Source organism: Medicago sativa, chromosome 4 (assembly GCF_051527215.1).
Source record: "Medicago sativa cultivar Bolivia chromosome 4, Bolivia_mono, whole genome shotgun sequence".
Lineage (NCBI taxonomy): Eukaryota > Viridiplantae > Streptophyta > Magnoliopsida > Fabales > Fabaceae > Medicago > Medicago sativa.
Window position 1 is genome coordinate 83609535 of NC_140752.1, and position 19507 is coordinate 83629041.

Here is a 19507-nt window from a genome sequence, read left to right on the forward strand (position 1 = left end):
ATACTTTTTGACAAATTTTTTCATTTCTTTGGAAAAACAGTAATTTATAGAGTAGTTCACCTATGAATCACCTAATTAGAGGGACGACATGTCAAAATTGCCGCTCAATTTATGGATCCCGGAATTTCCAATGCAAGAAAACATTGTTATTATCATTTCATTCCCTTGTTGTCAAAATAAATAAACCATTAAATACCAAAGTTTCATCACAAATTATCAAACACACTCTTTTTTGTTACTTCCTCGTCACACCATTCAGCTTCGTTCTCTCAGTCATTTCAACAAACACAATGCAATCACTTCAGCATCAACTACCCTTCACTCTCCGCCCTTCACCACTCGAACCACTCCGCAAAAAATCCTCCAATGCCGCCGCCACCACCACCGCCAAAACCCCAAAGAGACTCTCCGTCGTCTCTTCCGCCGTCACCACTGCCGCTCCTCAAAGAGAGAAGGATCCCAAGAAGCGTGTCGTGATCACTGGCATGGGTGGCGTCACTGTACATGGCAACGACGTCGACATTTTCTACGAGAAGCTTCTCGCCGGTGAGAGTGGGATCACATTGATTGATAGGTTTGATGCTTCCAAATTCCCTACTCGGTTCGCAGGTCAGATCCGTGGGTTTAGCTCTGAGGGTTACATCGACGGGAAGAATGACCGGAGACAGGATGATTGTCTCCGGTACTGCAATGTCGCCGGGAAGAAAGCACTTGAAGATGCTGGTCTCGGTGCCGAAAATCTCGATAAGGTTTAACGCTCTTTCACTTAGATCTGCATTTGCTATATCTGAATTGAACTGAACGGATCCCTAATTGGATTTGGATTTTTTTGATGTACTGTAGATTGATAAAGAACGTGCTGGTGTTTTGGTTGGGTCAGGAATGGGTGGTTTAACGGTGTTTTCCGACGGAGTTAAGAATCTGATTGAAAAGGGACATAGAAAGATATCACCTTTTTTTATTCCTTATGCTATTACAAATATGGCTTCAGCTTTACTTGGGATTGATTTAGGTTTCAGGGGTCCAAATTATTCTATTTCAACTGCTTGTGCTACTTCAAATTATTGTTTTGTTGCTGCTGCCAATCACATTCGTAGGGGTGAGGCCGATTTGATGATTGCGGGTGGGACTGAAGCTGCCATTATTCCTATTGGTTTGGGGGGTTTTGTTGCTTGCAGAGCACTTTCTCAGAGAAATGATGACCCTAAAACTGCTTCTAGGCCTTGGGATAAAGACCGTGATGGTTTTGTTATGGGTGAAGGTGCTGGAGTTTTGGTAAGGATTCATTTGTGTTGTCCTTAATGATTTGTTATTGTTCTTTTGGATGTTGTTTACCTTAATTAACAATATAAAAGTTTACATGATTGAGTGAAATTCAATTGCAATTACTATGCTTGATTTTTAAGATGATGTATCTGTAAGACTACTACGAGCTTTGTTAAAACATTATCTTTTCCTTTGTACATGATCCAAAAAAGAATAATTCTAAATCTTGTTTCACGAAGTGTCTATAAGTGGCCATGTCGCGTGTGTCCTGTTTTTTTTTTTTTTTTTGGGTCCTCCACAAGTTAATTTCTGTATCATAACGAGAGTACTATAACTTTAAAGGTGATGGAAAGCCTTGAACATGCCATGAAGCGAGGTGCACCTATCATTGCTGAATACTTGGGAGGTGCTGTTAACTGTGATGCTTATCACATGACTGATCCAAGATCTGATGGGCTTGGCGTGTCTTCATGCATCCAGAGCAGTCTTGTAGACGCCGGTGTGTCACCCGAGGAGGTATTGTCTTACTCTTTTTGCTACGCTTTTGTTGCTAACTTTATCTGTTTATTAAATTGTTAGTCTTGTCTCCCATTTAATTCATTGCTTTTCTCCTTCAGTGTGTTTTTCCTTTCCAGCTTACTCTATTTTTCTGTTTGCTTGTATTCATAGTAGATGTGTGTTTTCAACATCTTTTGGTACACGGTACAATAGGGGATGGCATGGCATGTATGAATAATAGTAAAAACCTCTTGTAAAGCTGTTGCTAAGTAGTTATAATTTCATGCAGCTCTACAAAAATTTATAGCATTGAGTTCTGGATAAATAGATGTGAAAAAGTTGCATTTTTATAAATATTCAATTACATAAATTAGGATTCAAATGATGCTTAAAAAACATGTATGTAAAGCTGTCTGCACACGGTGGGGTGTGTGGGAAGGAGTAGCACTATGGCGTTAGCATTTAGTGGTATGATAAAACTGGAGAAAACGTAAAAGAAGAAAAGGCAAGAAAAATCTGCATAGTGAGAGCATTATTGAAGGGAGAAACTAAGGCCTCTAAGAAATCTTGGCTTGACCAACTGTTTTTGATTTTACTAATTTGTGTTCATTTTTTGTCTTGTATTTCTGCATACTGGTATCGATATCAGTACCAGGATGCTACATTATGTTAGCAAAAAGTCAGAAGTTAGAAATGCCTTGTGATTAGAATATATTTAAAACATCAATCGGATGTAAGGGGCCAAGTTGGTGCCTCCTCTGCAAATAATCAGTTTATACCTAGTTACTTGCTCATTCATCAGGTCAAATAGAGGGCTTAAGCTGCTAGCATAAATAAGTGGAAAGACAATTTGTTAGGCCATTGCTGCATGTTGATTTGTCAATTCTAGAAGTTTGCCTTAATGTCTGATTAATATTTTGATTTATATTCTGTTACTCCCTCCGTTTCTTTTTATAAGCAAATTTTACTTTTTAGATTCATTCAATTAATGATGTATGTGGCCCATATTATGAACCACATACATCATTAATTGAATGAATCTAAAAAGTAAAATTTGCTTATAAAAAGAAATGGAGGGAGTAGTGATTAACGCGTCCCATAAATTAGCAAAGTGAAAGCATGTCATTTGCTTCTTTTTAGGTCAATTACATAAATGCACATGCAACTTCCACTCTTGTTGGTGACTTGGCAGAGATTAATGCTATCAAAAAGGTTTTCAAGAACCCTTCTGGCATCAAAATTAATGCCACCAAGGTATTATCATGTCATGGACTTTTATTTGCCAGCGAAAGCTTTCTGTTTTATAGATCATCGCAGGTTATTTTTGATTCATTCCCTGGCCATTAACTGATGCATATGCTGTTCTGTGATACCAGTCTATGATAGGGCACTGCCTTGGCGCAGCTGGGGGTTTGGAAGCTATTGCCACAATAAAAGCCATAACAACAGGGTGGCTGCATCCATCAATCAATCAATTCGTACGTTTACTTAATTCTTGTTTTTCATGATTAGGATCGTTGTGTCTTTATTAGAATCAACTGAGAGAATGGGCTTTCATTATTGGTAGATAAATTGTTACTCTCTCTGTCACATTTTATCTGCCACCTCTTGGAATAATGGCCTGGTCTCAAATTAACTTTCATTTTAGAATATCAGTAACATGTTAATTTTTTTTTTCTTTTCTCCGTTCAATATAACCTTATTTATTGGTACCCCAACCTGTTATTTAACTTTTATTAAACTCTTGCTACAATAAGTACATTTTAGTCAAAACAAATATTTTACCTTCGTAAGAATTATAATTAATGATTTCTTTACTGTGTGGTCATTGTCTTGAATGACAAATAAAACAAGACAATGAGAGTATTCATCAATGTCAGTATTTTAACCTTTTCTTTTTACTCACGTGGTTTTTTGTTTGTTTGTTCTGATATATGAACTATCATGTTATTGGAAGTCAAGTCGCGTTGTTTTTGTGGGGTGGATAAAAGAGGTGTTTGGGGTTTCATTTCTAATCATATGGTTTTCTATTAAAATACTAGTTTGAACATATCATATCCTTTTACTGGCCTCCTATTTTGCCTTTCAGAACCATATGTAATCATTTTGTTTGCCTTGGTCTCTTTGGTGCAGAATCCAGAACCTGCAGTTGATTTTGATACCGTGGCAAATGTCAAGCAGCAGCATGAAATTAATGTTGGTAAGATTCTAAATAATTCAACGACCAGTGCATTTTTCATTTCACGTGATAAAGACCATAATTTGGACTGGTAACTAACTGGCCTTTTTTTCTTTCTTCCAGGCATTTCAAATTCTTTTGGATTTGGTGGACACAACTCTGTCGTGGCTTTTTCCGCTTTCAGACCCTGATTGCCAAGTTTATCTGCTCTTCATGTTGAACAACTACAACCCATGTCTTAGAGATTCGACAAAGTTTTACGTTGGCTGTCGAGGCCTAACACAACCCTCTTCTTCCGTTTGGGCTCGGGACCGGCTATTAATAGCAAGGCTCTTCATGTAGAACACGGAATCTAAATTAAAATTTTGTTCTCTCTACATCATTGAGGCTATTTATTGAGTCCATAATATTTAAAAGTTGTAGTCCTGTAATTGTTCATTTTATGCTAATTAAGAAAAGACAGTTAGCTCCAAAGACTGTTTTGCTGTAGAACTTTTTAAAAGTAGCACGGAGATTTCATTGTTTGGTAGTTAGACTTGCGGATAGAAAATGCCAAAAGAGCTTATTTAAGCATTCTTCCTTATCTTATTAAGTAAAGATATTTAATAACAAGCATGTATTTATGGTACTTATTGTTATTGAATCTTTGTTGGTTATATTTGAATCAGTTCATAGCTTTTTGGAAACATATGATACATTTAGCTTGTTAAGAATGGTTTCGTCTTTTGCCATTTTCAAGATAACTTTGTAGTTCCTGAAAACCTGTTGTAGTCTTACATTTAGCTTGTTAAGCATGTGTAGTTTAGTTTATGTTTTGGTTGCACGCTGTTTTACGTTATCTGTTTTATGCTTAGATTATTCTCAGAAAAATATAGAGTAATATGCTGTTAGTCTTTCAGCTATTTAACATATTCTCAGAGAAATATAGGTGATATATTGTTAGTCTTTCTGCTATTTAACAAAGCAAGAAATGCCTATAAATTGTATCCTTCGGTCTCGAATTCAAATTATAAGTCATTTTGGCTCTTTTATAAAAATTAAAAAATGTAATTAATTTTATATGCGAAAGAGAAATTATGACTTATTTTACAAAATTATTCTTCGTTAATATTATGGAAAAGTTAAATTAAATAAATGAAAGAAGGGAAACTAATAAATAGTTAATGATATAATAAAAAAAGTAACATTAATGTTTAATTGGTACGATAAAGTAACATTACTTATAATTTGAGAACGAAGTAGTGATGTACAAGTACAACTTATAAAGATGCAGTGAAATTAGGGGTGGGCATGGTTCGGTTAACCTAAAAAACCAAACCGAACCGAACCGAAATTTTGAAATGGTTCGGGAAAACCGAACCGAACCGTTTCAGGTATGGAGCTAACCGAACTGAACCAAAGTTATGGTTCGGTTAACCGTTTTCTTACCTATGAACCGAACCGAACCGAACCAAAACCAATATTTTGAACCGAAATGCATTTTTTTTTATCCTTTTGTGAATTTAATTGTTTTTTTATCCTTTTTTTTATCCAAAATGCAAAATATTTTTTTATTTACTTTTTTTTAAGAATATAATTTTTTTTATTAATATTATTATTACACAAACACATTAAAATAATAAGTTTAATGCAAAATATATTAAGAAATAAAAATTACAGTATGAAAATTATTATCGATTATTTTTTGAAAGATATGAAGTAATAATAATATAGATTAAATTAATGTAATATATAAGATTAAACACGGTAAAAAAATACGTCATAATTGGTTACAATTGCAATATAGTTTTTAATTTATTCTTTAATATTTATTGGAATCACAGAATCAAAGTGTGTATCTGTTATTAGTTCCATTAGTTGATAGAAAAATCTGCTAAGGTCCAAGGTTAAAAAATTCTGCTAAGTTAGTAGTTGTGGTTTTGTTTTAAAAGCTTGTTTGGTTCACATGCAGCAGCCTGGAAAATATGACATTCATTTTGACCTTCAAAGTTCAAATCCTCTTTCTATAGCTTTCGCGGTTCGGTTTAGTTTGCTTCGGATTTGAAAAAATGATCCGATCCGATCCGATCCAAGTCAAAAAAATCAACATAAGAGCACATAAATCACAAGAGCGCACATCTTTTGGTAAATTTCAAAAAATACAATAAAATTATATCTTTTGTACAGTTGACATCAACATAAGAGCACATAAATCACAAGAGCTTAATCCTTAAGTAACAATAAAATCAACTTCAGTTTGAAGTAACAATAATTCCTTAGTTACTCTCAATACATCATACTTGCATAAGTTAATAGGGTCAACATCCTTCCAAAGAAAACTATTACAATGGCAAAACAAAATAAAGCTAAATGTTTATAATAGCAGACATCTTCTCTCAACAAGGAGCTAATAACTTCAACTTTGAAGTCCAAATTGATCTCTGACTTTATGAATTATGTTTGATCATTCATATGGTATTGGCCCTGCAAAACAAAAAGACATGAATTGAAGTGAATTGGCTTAGAAAGGGATTCAAGACATTTGACAGTAACTAATATTATACATTTGCATTCAGATTAAACAATTATGTGCCTGATAAATGAGTCTCTATATCCTGAATTGTAACTGAACACAGACTAATCAACCTATGGTCTTAAAATTACATGAGTTTCTTTTCCATCAACTAGGATAATCTCATTGTTAGTCATGGCAAAGTAACCATTGCTGAAACAATTCAATAGCAAGGAACTCCAACACAACCAGTAACATGAAGAAAAAAAAAGCCAGATTCACTTTCTCTTTGTGAACATGAAAACTGTGTATGCCAAATTCACTTTCTCTTTGTGAATAATATAGCAAGATAATAGTTTGAGAGTAAGACTACAAGAACTCATCACTTTGCACAGTGATACTAAGATAAGATTGACAAAGAAATCCATATAAGTTATCTTAGTAATGTAAACAAGCTAAGAAGCCAAGCCATCACACAAAATATTCACACACAGTCATCACACAAATGTAACACATCATCCACCTTGTTAGATTCCAAAAATGCCACTAAGTGGGGTCGGCTACATGAATCAAACACCGAAATAATGTTCTATCATAAACCATATATCGGAGAAAGGATGATCAGAGTACATGAACAAAATTCTACGCAGACAATCATTTTTATTTTTGCAGACACAAAATACAATGAAAAGGACTAGATGCCCCATACAAATCAATACCACACACTTCCACTTCGATGAAACAGAGAAATGCAGCTCACAGTAGATGAAAAAGGAAGAGGCAATATACAATGAACTATCAAATCTTCTTAGCCCTTAGCTTGTTTAATGAAAGAATACAATATATATAACCAAGGGATCCTATCATCATATGGTAGAAACTAATTACACTACATATATCTCAAATTCATCGAAACACATCAATCTTCACTTAATCATAAGCATCAGGAGCATTAAGTTGCACACAACTTCAAAATAAAATATTAGCAGAAATACAATGAAAGAGCGAACATTTCAATATCAATCATTTATTATCATTAACTAAACTCAACATTGGTTAAGAATATATTCCAATTCCGCAACAGAAACACAGCAAAAAATATATAAAAAAAAATCAAGCATGTAATCAAAAAGTTACAACTTCCATATCAAAAGTAAAGATTACTAATAGTGATCACAAATGATGAATCAAATGATGAATGTGATGATGATGTTTATAATCTTTTCTTCACAATTGCAAGAAGCAATGCAACTTAAGGTCAATGCAACTTAAGGTGTGATGATTATTGCTGAATTGTAGAGTATAAGAAGGGAGTGACTGTTTATAAGATTTTGCTTTACAAACACACAAGTGAATCTGGTAGTTTTCTTGTTACACAGTGATCAACAACTTGAACAATTCACCTTCATTTGACAACTCCTAAGACTACAAGACTAGTCTGTTTTCTCCACTGCCTATAACAACATTGGATTTCTTGCTTACCTTTCAATACAAGCCAAACCTATTTCTCTCTCAAATCAATCTAAAAGGGTGCTGCTCTATTTGTTCAGAATAACAACATTTTTTGTTCCAATAAATTTGATTACCAAAGGCTTTAAAGTTACAACAATAATAATAACAAAGTTACAAAAGATTTACCATCCTACCAAAAAACTCCACAGTAGAGAACACAAATGAATATAAGTTATAGAAATGAGCTAAAAAAAAGCTTCTAAGAGTCCAAATATTTCACACGTCACTTTGCAACAATCACCAACAAATTAACACTCATCATATAATCACACAAACATGCCAGAAACAAAAACATGCCCACAAACCAAAATCAATCATACCCAGAAACAAAAATCAAACAAAATCATACCCAAAAACCAAAATCAATCATACCCAAAAACAAAACTCAAAACAAATCATACCCATAAACTAATTTGTACCTTAGGTGAAGAGTTCGCATAAGAGTTCGAAGAAGAGGTGAAGATCGCAGAAAAAAATGGTCTCTGAAGTAGAAGTGGGAAAATCGCAGAAGAGAAAAATGCTCACTGGTCAATGGTCGCTGGTCGCTGAAGTGGGAAAATCGCAGAAGAGTGAATTGAGTGAGGTGAAGAAAGCTTCAATATCACCATCATTGGTCCCTGAAGAGGAGAAATTAGGGTTCAGAAATAGAAATTGAAATTGAAATTAGGGTTTAGAAAAGGGTTCAGTTCACGTTTTGTGTCATTGTGTGAAAAGAAGTTTTGTGTGATGACTGATCAATTGAGTTGTAAATTGTAATGGTTCGGTTCGGATAATACTAGTTAATTGAATCTAATAAAAGCTCGGTTCGGTTAGTAAACCATCTTCAAATAACGGTTCAATTCGGTTAACCAATGCAATGGTTCGGTTAATTTTAATATGGTTCGGTTCGGTTAACCGGTTCAGATTGATTTTTGGTTAACTTTGCCCACCCCTAAGTGAAATGATGGCGGAAGTATATAGAAGAAATGTTACTTGATAGTTTATTTTTTTTTTTGAACAAATGTTCCTTGATAATTGAAGAATGAGAATCACGAGAGACGGGGATAAAAGTAGCTAATAAAATAAGAAATTTTCATATCTTTTTATGCGCAAGAAATTTTCAATCCTGCAAAACTGTTTTTTTTTACAAGGATTCCTTCAAAATTGTTCAAATTCCATAAAACAAAACTTAAAATAATTTTCTCTAGGTGGTTATTAGCTTCTAAAACAATTTTTTTTCTCTCTCAAGACTTAAAATAATTTGAGGCGGTAGTAACTAATAACTTCATATCCTTCTGAACAAAGCTTTATATCTTTTTTTTTTATTTTTTTTTTAAAGAAAACAAAGCTTTATATCTTTTGTTTTGTATTTTGAATTTTTTTGTATGAAGTGATAAAAGGGTGTCCTCATGACTTTAGCTCAGTTGGTACGGACAATGCATAATATATGCAAAGTCCGGGGTTCAAACCCCGACCAACACAAAAAAAGAAATGTCATTTAAAAGACTAAGGAAGATGCTAAAAAATGTCTCAAGAGCATTGGTAAACATACATTAGAAATAAGTTTTCATATCATTTTCCTTAAAATAAAAAAGTTTTCATATCATTTCTCAACATCTAGTGTACTTCAGTTTGATTACTAACTTAAGTAAAAAAAAATAAGCCAAAAATTAATTTACCATGACAAATTAAATTTCTTTTACATTTTTTTTTTGGTGAACAATTTCTTTTACATTTAAATTTTAATAATTATTTAATAAGTAAATAGAACAATAGATGCATCTTCAAGGGATATTTGTTTCGCTCACAAATCTTGTTGGACCAATGTACAGCCATTCTTCAACTTGTTTATTATACTAAATACTATTATATTTGTCCTATTGAGCTTAACTCAGTTGGTAGAAACAATGCATAATATATGCAAGGTCTGAGATTCAAACCCCGACCACAAAAAAAAAAACTATATTTATTTCATCTTTATGCAATTATTTTAAAGAATCTTTTATACAAAACTCGAAGGCAAACGTGCAACAAACTATGCCATTAATTGTTTTAGATGATAAAATCAATTCTTTAAAATACAATATTCATAAATATCGATCACACTATAAGGTTTACATAGTATTTCGAAGGATTTTATTTATCTTTATATCAAATATTCGTTTAATAGAATTATAAATCGGTTTTAACTTTTAACAAAGAGTTAAGCGTTGAAGGTCTAGTGTAAAAAATTAACGCACAAACTTTTATAATAACTGCTCCTTTATTTTACGCAATTATCAATTACATAACATACATCAAATCAAATACTCCCTCAGGTCCTTATTATAAGAAAAAGTTGATTTTTTAGGTTCATTGTATAAGTGATGTATCTAGTCTATATTTATAACAAGATACATTAATTATTCTATGAACCAAAAAAGTCAATTGTTTCTTATAATAAGGACTGGAGGGAGTAGTATTCAGTGTAAAAAAAAAAAAATCAAATCCAATAGTATGTATAGTATAAAAATAAACCAAGAAAAGCGTGAAGCATAAGCCGGACCGGTCGAACTGAACCAAATCATACTCCATTTCCCGCCACAACGCGAGCTCATTTCCCGCCAAAACAATGCCCTATCTCTAAAAAAACACTCGAACCGCAACATTCCTCTTTCTTCCTCCATCGCCACTCTCTCTCTCTCTCTCTCTCTCTCTCTCTCTCCCATCGTTCTCGCAGAATCCTCGGAAAATGGATTTGAGCGAAGAAGTTCGACAAGCTCACAAGCGAGAATTCGCTGATTTCTTAGATCAAGATGTAACCTAATTCTTCACTTCTCTTTAATTTTCACTTTTCTTCTTCTTCTTCTTCTTCTTCTTCATTTCTAACATTCTCAATTTTTTTGTTGAATCAGATCGGAAAAAGCATTTACATGGATGAAATCAAAGCTCTAATCAACCACAAACGCCGCCGCTTAATCGTCAACATCTCCGATCTCCACAACTTCCGCGACTTAGGAAACAGGTTCGTAACCGCTTTTACCTTTACTCTTTCCACTGTAGAATTCGATTTTGTTTAAATTCTAACAGATTTTTACGTTTTTCAGGATTTTGAGAAATCCAAGTGAGTATATGCAATCATTTTGTGATGCGGTTACCGAAGTTGTTCGTGGTAGTGATCCAAAGTATTTGAAGGAAGGGGAACAAGTTCTCGTTGGATTTGAAGGTCCTTTTGTTTCTCGCCGAGTTACGCCGAGGGATCTTCTTTCTGAATTTATAGGTTCTATGGTTTGTGTCGAGGGCATTATCACTAAATGTAAGTTAAACTGTTTTTCACTTTAGTTAGTATGATTCATGAGAAAACGGCGTTAATCCGTTATAATAATTGATTTTTGATTCCTAGGGTTTCTCTTGAACTTGTCTGTATGATCAAATGTTTTTTCTTTTTATGTATGATTACTCCTTGATTATGATTAGGCACTGTTTGGATAAACAACTTTTTTTGTAGCATACATGCGCTTATGAATAAGCTATTTCTATAACACAAGATAAGATAAAGGCAAACTGCTTTTGTTAAATCTATAAGCTCTTTACATAATTATCCTAGAGAGCTTATAGGAAAAATCTGAACACAGCTTATGAATTAGTTCTTCCAAACAGTGTTGCTAGCTAGTGCTTATGCTAGTAGATATGCTCGAATAAGCCAATCCAAACAGGCTATCACAGTAGTTTTGGGAATTTTCATTTTCTGTGCTAATTTCTGTTTGCTGTGAAGTTGCTGGGATGTGCGGGTTCTTATGTTTAAGGGTTTATACTTTACCTTTTGTTTTGGTCGATGGTCAATGATCTGGAAGTGGAACTCTATTTTTAACTAATGTTCAGCTTCATACGTTTTGAAACAGCTTCAATTTTAATTACAATATATAATACAACTGAATAATAATCTTAGTTTATCCAAATCCTAATTACAGAACATTACAGACAAAAGTATTTAACTTAAGTTTTTTATAGAAGATCTTTCAATCTTTTTTTAGTTTTTCATTTTTTTTTTTTTGAATTCCCAAATTTAAATTATCAAATATAAAAACGTAATAGACATGTTATGCAGGCAGAGGTAAGGTTGAGTGATAAAGTGCCTATAATCTTAATCATTTCCACCAAATTTGGTCGGTAATTATTGCTTATGTTTGTATCCAGACTCACTTGGTTGGTAAACTTACCCGTTTATTTGATTCTTTTGGGTATCCATTGAGTTTTAGGAAATGATAAATATTTTAATGTGTCCTTGGGTGGCATGTTATGCATTATGCTAGAGGATAGTGGTAATGTAAAAGTCATTTTCCGGTTATAAAGCATCTAATCTTTTTTACAAGCCGCAATTGGTGTTATCTTTTGGTAGTTTCTTTTCACATTTTCTCTCGTTTCTGTTTCATACAGATTATGGGTTCATTCATGCTGGAATCTAACTTGTTAATTTCACTCATAGGTTCTCTCGTAAGGCCAAAGGTTGTTAAAAGTGTTCATTTCTGCCCCACCACCGGAAGCTTCACAAGCCGCGATTATCGTGACATTACATCTAATTTGGGTTTGCCCACAGGATCTGTTTATCCCACAAGGGTAATCACAAGATCCTTCATTTCTAGCATTATTTTTATTACGAAAGGATAAAATTTACTGACTAAATGTTTATTGTAGGATGAAAGTGGCAACTTGCTTGTGACCGAGTATGGAATGTGCAAATACAAGGATCATCAAACCTTGTCCATGCAGGAAGTTCCTGAAAATTCTGCACCTGGTCAGCTCCCAAGAACGGTGGATATCATAGCAGAGGATGACCTCGTTGATTCTTGCAAGCCTGGCGATCGTGTAGCTATTGTTGGGATATATAAGGCTCTTCCAGGAAAAAGCAAAGGCAGTGTGAATGGTGTATTCAGGTAGCTTCAGAAAATATACTGAATAATTCCTCTGCCCTTGCTTTATTGAACAGAAACTTGATTGATTGCTGTGGATGCAGGACTGTGCTCATAGCCAACAATGTATCTCTTCTCAACAAAGAGGCTAATGCTCCAATCTACAGCCCTGAAGACCTTAAAAACATAAAAAAGATAGCTGAAAGGGATGATACATTTGATCTGCTCGGTAATTCACTTGCACCTTCTATACATGGCCATTCTTGGATAAAGAAAGCAGTGATTTTATTGATGCTTGGTGGAGTGGAGAAGAACCTAAAGAATGGAACTCATTTGAGAGGGTTAGTGCTTTCTCCATATATCATTATATCACTCAATTTTTTTGGAAGATGGTATTATTGCAGTCCAACACATTCTTGACATTTATCTCTCTTAATATTGTTTACAAAAGTTGTAATACTGGTCTGCCTTCTTCTTTTAGTGACATTAATATGATGATGGTTGGTGATCCATCTGTTGCCAAGTCTCAACTCTTGAGAGCAATTATGAATATTGCTCCCTTAGCCATATCAACTACTGGTCGGGGTTCTTCTGGGGTTGGTTTGACAGCAGCAGTTACTTCAGATCAAGAAACAGGTAAATATTCTTCAAGGACAATACATAATTCTCTTATGACTTTTGCAATCTAAAGAAAAATTATAATTTCTTTTTGTCAGGAGAAAGAAGGTTAGAAGCTGGGGCAATGGTTCTTGCTGACAGAGGTGTTGTCTGCATTGATGAATTTGACAAAATGAATGATCAAGATCGTGTAGCTATACACGAAGTTATGGAACAGCAGACCGTAACTATTGCTAAAGCTGGGATCCATGCCTCACTTAATGCTCGTTGCAGTGTGGTGGCAGCTGCAAATCCCATATATGGAACTGTAAGTGGCATTCTGCTATTTGCAGTTCTGTATTAACAACAAAAGTTATTAATACTCTCTACTGTACCGTTAACTCTTCCAAACTTGACTTTGTGGCTTTTGTCGTTTGATTCTACAGTATGATCGTTCACTGACTCCAACTAAAAATATTGGACTACCGGACTCTTTGCTTTCTCGATTTGATCTGTTGTTTATTGTGTTGGACCAAATGGATCCTGATATTGATCGCCAAATATCAGAGCACGTCCTGCGTATGCATCGATTTCGTTCTGCCATTGATGGAGGTAGATAAGCAGTTTTGAAAAAATGCTATGAACCTGCATACACTAGAGAATTCAAATTAACATACTTATCAATAGGTGAGGCGGCACATGATGGGAGTGCAAGATATGGAAGAGAAGAGGAAGCTGATACTGAATCATCTGTCTTTGTCAAATATAACAGAATGCTACATGGAAAGAAAACTGACAGAGGTCGCAAACGCGATACACTTACGATTAAGTTCCTGAAAAAGTATATCCATTATGCTAAGCATAGGATTCAACCTGACCTGACCGACGAGGTGATATTACTAATAGCATTATCATTCTTTTCTTGATTAATAGTGAATTCCCTCTTATATATTACAATTTATCTGTTGTAAGGAACTTTTGGGTCTGCTGTCCTTTTGCTATTGCCACACCTGAATGGCTATTGTGAAGTCTGACTTTTTCCGATGATTTTTATGCTCTTGTTCCAATTCCTTATATCAATTAAATTTTTCCACAGGCATCTGAGCAGATTGCCGCAGCATACGCTGAGCTCAGGAATGCAAAGTCAAATGCGAAGGTTAGCATCATGAATGCAATTAGCCCGAAACAAATCAATAGTTCTACATATTGGTTTTGTATTGATATCCTGCTGGCTTTGTGCAGACTGGAGGAACACTTCCAATAACTGCCAGAACTTTAGAAACTATAATACGTCTCTCAACTGCTCATGCCAAATTGAAGTTGAGCAGAAAGGTACTGTACTTGGCGTCCACCTTTTAGATATTCGTAACATACTAATATCATGAGTCGTGAGATGCATGTTCATTTTGACAACAAACGTAGTATGTCCAGAAGCCATTTCAAATTAATTTTTCAGTCTTTCTTTAGTTACACTTGGACATTTGGATACCCTTCCAACTTTTCTTATGGGGCTCAACGTTTTGCAGCCCAAAAGTGGTTTTATCACTTTCGTTGTTTAGCTGGTGGATTTTTGGAGCTACATGTCAATGTTGTCATTAACTTAACAACACTTTCATCCAAAATTAATAGTTGTATTACCGCCAAATGCCAGAAAATTACTTTTAGGCAAACGTTTGAAAATACAACTTACTCTTGCAAAATTAATTCTTCTAAAATACTTGAAAGTAAATTACATCAATTGCTCAAATATGCATTTGGCACCCTCATTGGCTACAATTTTTCTTGTTACGATTGTTACTCTTCTTATTAAGTTGAACCTTGCTGTACTTTTACAACTTGTGATTGTGTTCAGCACTCGTGGTGATTGAATCTCCATTTGTCCTTCCAGGTTTCAAAGTCTGATGTTGATGCTGCGTTGAAGATTCTGAATTTTGCAATATATCATAAAGAACTGACAGAAATGGATGAGCGTGAAGAAGAGAGGGAAAGGGAACTGGAGAGGAAGCGTAGGGCTGACGGTGAAAATGATGGTCCTGACCGTGGTTCTAAAAGTAAAAGAAAGTAAGTGAAAATTAGTTTATGCTATCTTTGGGGAAGTTAAATATAAATGTTACAAGCGTCTTTATATCTTAATTTTTACCATAGGTTCATTTATTTCCCGTTTCCAGAAACTAAATTAACATCGTTTACAACAGTTCATAACGACTCTGATACATTGATACCATGTTAATGGTGACATTTTTGTTGTCCTGATTTCTTAAACTTATTTAGCCATTATTGAACTCTGCCTGTTTTTCTTTTTACTAGCTCAACATCAGATGCCATGGAAGTAGACGATACCTCAGAAGCCCAACCTGCTGTTGGTCTCACTCCTGAAAGGTCTTTCAACTGCCAATCTTTAGCCTCTTATAACTTTGTTTTCTTATATTGAAATCTCAACTCTACCTGTTTCGGATGTAAACTGTTTTCCATTGACATGCAGAATCGAAGCATTCAATTCCCTATTTGGTCAGCATATGCGCTCCAACCGTTTGGATCAAATACCTATTGCAGACATAGAGGATGTTATCAATAGAGGGGCAGGTTCCACTTACAGCTCTGCAGATGTATTGCTCCTGTTAGAGGTACATCTTTTGAGGCTTTCTCTAATTGATTCCATCCGTATTCGCTACACTAGTATCCAGGAATAGTATCACATTCTCTCTCTCTCTCTCTCTCAAGGCACATTCTCTTTTATCTCATACATATTCATTGAATTATCATAATGTCTGGTTGTACAGATTCCCCTTTCTTTTTCAGTTTCTCTCTTTAGCACCGTCTTTGTAATTATAAATGTGTTGTCATGCTCCAGCCACAAACTCCAATTACATTGTCTTGTCTTTTTTGAAATTTCAGAAGTTGCAAGAAGACAATAGATTAATGATAGCTGATGGAATAGTGCATATGGTATCATAATTGTAAGATCAGTGCACAATATCTCAACAAAGATTCTGGGAGGTATGCAATTGTTATTCAACTTTTATTTTCTCTGTGGAGATGTATCATATATAGTTCATTTGTTGGGTACATCGATTACATCTCTATGAGAAATGATGAAGGGATGAGTTGTTTTTTATGGGCTGCATTACAAACTAAACGTTCATTTCAGGGAGCAGGTTTTGCTGCTAGGGAGACTTGACAAGGATTTTCAATTTTCAGAGTTAATTTGTTTACTTACTGCCAGAGAGCTATCTGCTAATACCTCATCAAGGACATAACAAATGCAATGCTGTTGGTATATTTATAACTGAATTATTTGGGTCATAAGGAACTTTGCAATCCCCTCTCAACAGTTCTTAGTTTCGTGTATAAATGACACTCCCTGTCTTTATGGATTTCGGTGCTGCTAACCGCCTTGTTTTCATGTGTACTGTAAACAACGCTTCTAGAATTGAACCTTTTCTTTGGGCATGTTTTATGAAATGGACCTATATGTTTCCCTCATCTGTGCGGTTGCACAATTTTCTTGCCATACCTTCAGTTGGAGGGCTGTGCTATGTGTTGAAGATTGTAGTCTTTTTTCTTAGGCATATAAATTTGGGGTCAATCATATAAAGAAAAGATGGGATTGCCATCAATGAACGATGCTTATTTTCAATCAATGAAATAAGTGTTGATAATGTGGGTTTGTCCACCTTACCCGGTCTCTTACTAGACCAAAATAGGATAGTGCGGGTCAATTATTTTTTAAAGAAACGAGTTTCACATTGCATTGGCAATTTGTTTCAGATTATTTTAATATAAGATTATACTAGAAAGAAAATAATCACTATTTAGGATTCTATGTTTAGTCATTTTAAAAAATATAAGAATATAAAATATTGAAAGTGTCCCTATGATGGTAAACAAACACAAATTGACTGAATTTAAACATGAATAAGGTTCGGCTATCTAACAACAGTATGCCTCACAACAAACAAGGGATATAGACGAAAAATGGGGATATTATTTGAATTTTCTTTTACCATAGTAGTATGTAGTATTAACCATGTTTCTGAGCTCTCAAAAGCTAACCTTGTGCATGAGGTTAGCTGGTTACGATGAGGTAGCCGATAAAACTAATCAAAACTTGCTGCTCCTATTCTTCCAATCTTAACCGGAAGTTGTTTGAAATAAAGTTAAAAATACACTTCACCAAAGAATAAAAATGGTTAAAATTGCTTGTGACGAGAAAAGAGAGGAGAGATTTAAAATGGTTAAAAATACACTTCATCAAAACTTACACTTCCGTACCATTTTTATCACACAATATATGTAATCTAAATAGTAATTCTACCACGCATATACACATATCAGTCGGTAATAAATTATAATACTATTCTTTATACATTGTACTCTACCCCAAAAAATATCTCAATATTGGTGTTTTAATTTTGGAGGAAATATACATTGAGGTTCAATCAAAGAGTACAAATATATTTACTAATTAAAAAAGGAGTGCAATAAGAGCAAGTTGGGAACCAACTCCCACCATCTTTATAGGATCTTCTTACCACTGTCAAGAAAATCACACATATGTATTTGATGCATCTTCTTCATGAAGTTTTGCTCTCGTCGGATCAGGTGTATTGAAGTTGTGAAATCAAACATAATTATCACGAGGTTAATTACTGCGTTGATAAATTGGCCATAGTGAGAGTTTATGTTGACAAACTTATTAATAGCTTCTTTTGAACTATGACAGTAAATAAATAGCTTTCCCTCCTTAGTTTCGTTTTTATTTCCTCATTCTAATTAATAATAAGTATAACCATCGTTCATTAATAAAAACCATAGTGACTTGTATGTTCTACCTTTCCTATATAAATATATTTGTTTGAGACACATAAACAAGCATTCCACAAAAGACTCCGTGGCCCAATGGATAAGGCGCTGGTCTACGGAACCAGAGATTCTGGGTTCGATCCCCAGCGGAGTCGTATTTTTATTTTTTTTGTATTTTTCAAATTACGTACCATTATTAAAGAATATAAATAATATTTAACAAAACGAATCAAACCAAAGTCAGAATGGCCGAGAGGTCTAAGGCGCCAGTCTTAAGAACTGGTCCTCGTGAGAGGGCGTGGGTTCAAACCCCACTTCTGACATTTTTTTTGTTTTACTTTTACTACTTTTCGTTTTACTTGCATAACAAATAACCTCTGTTGCCAAATAAAACCTTTGATATGATATAGATTAAAATGCAAATAGCACCACCATGCATCAACCCATAGCCATACATATTGATTCTCTAATTCACATACAGATCATCATGGTTATGGTTCTAATATCTTTTGTTTGAATTGCTGTGAAGAAGCTGATACACATTTGGATTGTGAAACTATTGCTAGATAGATGAAAAAGAAGAATTCGGATTTTAAGATAACTACTACTAGTATTTGGATTATTGCTAACACAAAACCATGTCCTAAATGCAAGATACATTTTGGGAAAGAAAAAAAAAACCGGGGTGCAGAGTGCAGACTGCAGGCACATGATATACAAATTATGTGAATTTCACTTTTGTTGGTTAAGTCTCTGTGATTGAGCATTACTTTACTCTTTCTCTAAATCAATCTATTAAAATAAACTAGGATGGATGCAATTTCAACAAAAGTACTCAAAAGAAAAGCATATCTAGATTAATTCATGTTATAACCACTTGCAAATGTTTTGCTTCTCCCTCCACATACACATTCTCCTTCAAATTCAATCAGTATTTTCAACAATCCTCAGGCAACTGCAATGCATTATGTATTATTTTCTACTCATTCCATATATTATTCATAGATACACTTGAAAACAAGGCCAAAAGGCAAAATCATAACTCAGAAAATGTTTGAAAACATACCGGCACATGAACAAAGAGTATACCAATAAAAAGGTACCAATGATCTCAACACCTAATCCAACACCAGTACTATACGGTCTATACCCGTCACCATGGAGAAAATTAGCTAGCATGCCTTAACCTAAGCCTAAAGTGAGTAAGTAACATTCTTTTGGCAGTACTTCACCTTTCACATTACAACCCAACAAAAAAGAAAATAGTCGAAAGACTTCACAAGCCGCCAATTT

General features: G+C 34.3%; 2 protein-coding genes, 1 long non-coding RNA gene and 2 other non-coding genes across 5 annotated transcripts; 4 read left to right on the top strand and 1 right to left on the bottom strand.

Moving 5' to 3' along the window:
• Positions 1–218: 218 nt before the first annotated feature.
• LOC146932845 (3-oxoacyl-[acyl-carrier-protein] synthase I, chloroplastic-like) lies at positions 219–4571 on the top strand. The gene is made up of 7 exons (XM_085708018.1): positions 219–749; positions 844–1275; positions 1609–1782; positions 2905–3018; positions 3141–3242; positions 3898–3964; positions 4067–4571. Exons 1-7 carry the CDS (start codon positions 291–293, stop codon positions 4132–4134), a joined length of 1416 nt encoding a protein of 471 aa, XP_085564144.1. The 5' UTR covers positions 219–290; the 3' UTR covers positions 4135–4571.
• Positions 4572–6145: 1574 nt separating this feature from the next.
• LOC146932846 (uncharacterized) lies at positions 6146–8708 on the bottom strand. The gene is made up of 2 exons (XR_015008069.1): positions 8366–8708; positions 6146–6406 (listed from the first exon to the last, which is right to left on the bottom strand). It is a non-coding gene; the product is annotated as an uncharacterized LOC146932846 (long non-coding RNA).
• Positions 8709–10589: 1881 nt separating this feature from the next.
• MCM3 (Minichromosome maintenance (MCM2/3/5) family protein) lies at positions 10590–16894 on the top strand. Its single transcript, XM_085708019.1, has 17 exons — positions 10590–10722; positions 10820–10929; positions 11012–11220; positions 12391–12521; positions 12600–12838; positions 12919–13155; positions 13296–13450; positions 13531–13739; positions 13858–14023; positions 14099–14301; positions 14508–14567; positions 14654–14743; positions 15300–15472; positions 15719–15790; positions 15894–16035; positions 16307–16408; positions 16560–16894. Exons 1-16 carry the CDS (start codon positions 10657–10659, stop codon positions 16364–16366), a joined length of 2322 nt encoding a protein of 773 aa, XP_085564145.1. The 5' UTR covers positions 10590–10656; the 3' UTR covers positions 16367–16408; positions 16560–16894.
• Positions 16895–18296: 1402 nt separating this feature from the next.
• TRNAR-ACG (transfer RNA arginine (anticodon ACG)) lies at positions 18297–18369 on the top strand. Its single transcript has one exon. It is a non-coding gene; the product is annotated as a tRNA-Arg (tRNA).
• Positions 18370–18453: 84 nt separating this feature from the next.
• Positions 18454–18537, top strand: TRNAL-UAA (transfer RNA leucine (anticodon UAA)). The gene has a single exon. It is a non-coding gene; the product is annotated as a tRNA-Leu (tRNA).
• Positions 18538–19507: the final 970 nt, after the last annotated feature.

Bases quoted from the DNA above. Each gene is read 5' to 3' on its own strand.
- LOC146932845 (XM_085708018.1), top strand. From the start codon at position 291: ATGCAATCACTTCAGCATCAACTACCCTTCACTCTCCGCCCTTCACCA. The intron at 1,276-1,608 runs GTAAGGATTCAT...ATAACTTTAAAG, and splicing joins GTGAAGGTGCTGGAGTTTTG to GTGATGGAAAGCCTTGAACA. The intron at 1,783-2,904 runs GTATTGTCTTAC...GCTTCTTTTTAG, and splicing joins CCGGTGTGTCACCCGAGGAG to GTCAATTACATAAATGCACA.
- MCM3 (XM_085708019.1), top strand. From the start codon at position 10,657: ATGGATTTGAGCGAAGAAGTTCGACAAGCTCACAAGCGAGAATTCGCT. The intron at 10,723-10,819 runs GTAACCTAATTC...TTGTTGAATCAG, and splicing joins CTGATTTCTTAGATCAAGAT to ATCGGAAAAAGCATTTACAT. The intron at 15,791-15,893 runs GTCTTTCAACTG...ATTGACATGCAG, and splicing joins GTTGGTCTCACTCCTGAAAG to AATCGAAGCATTCAATTCCC.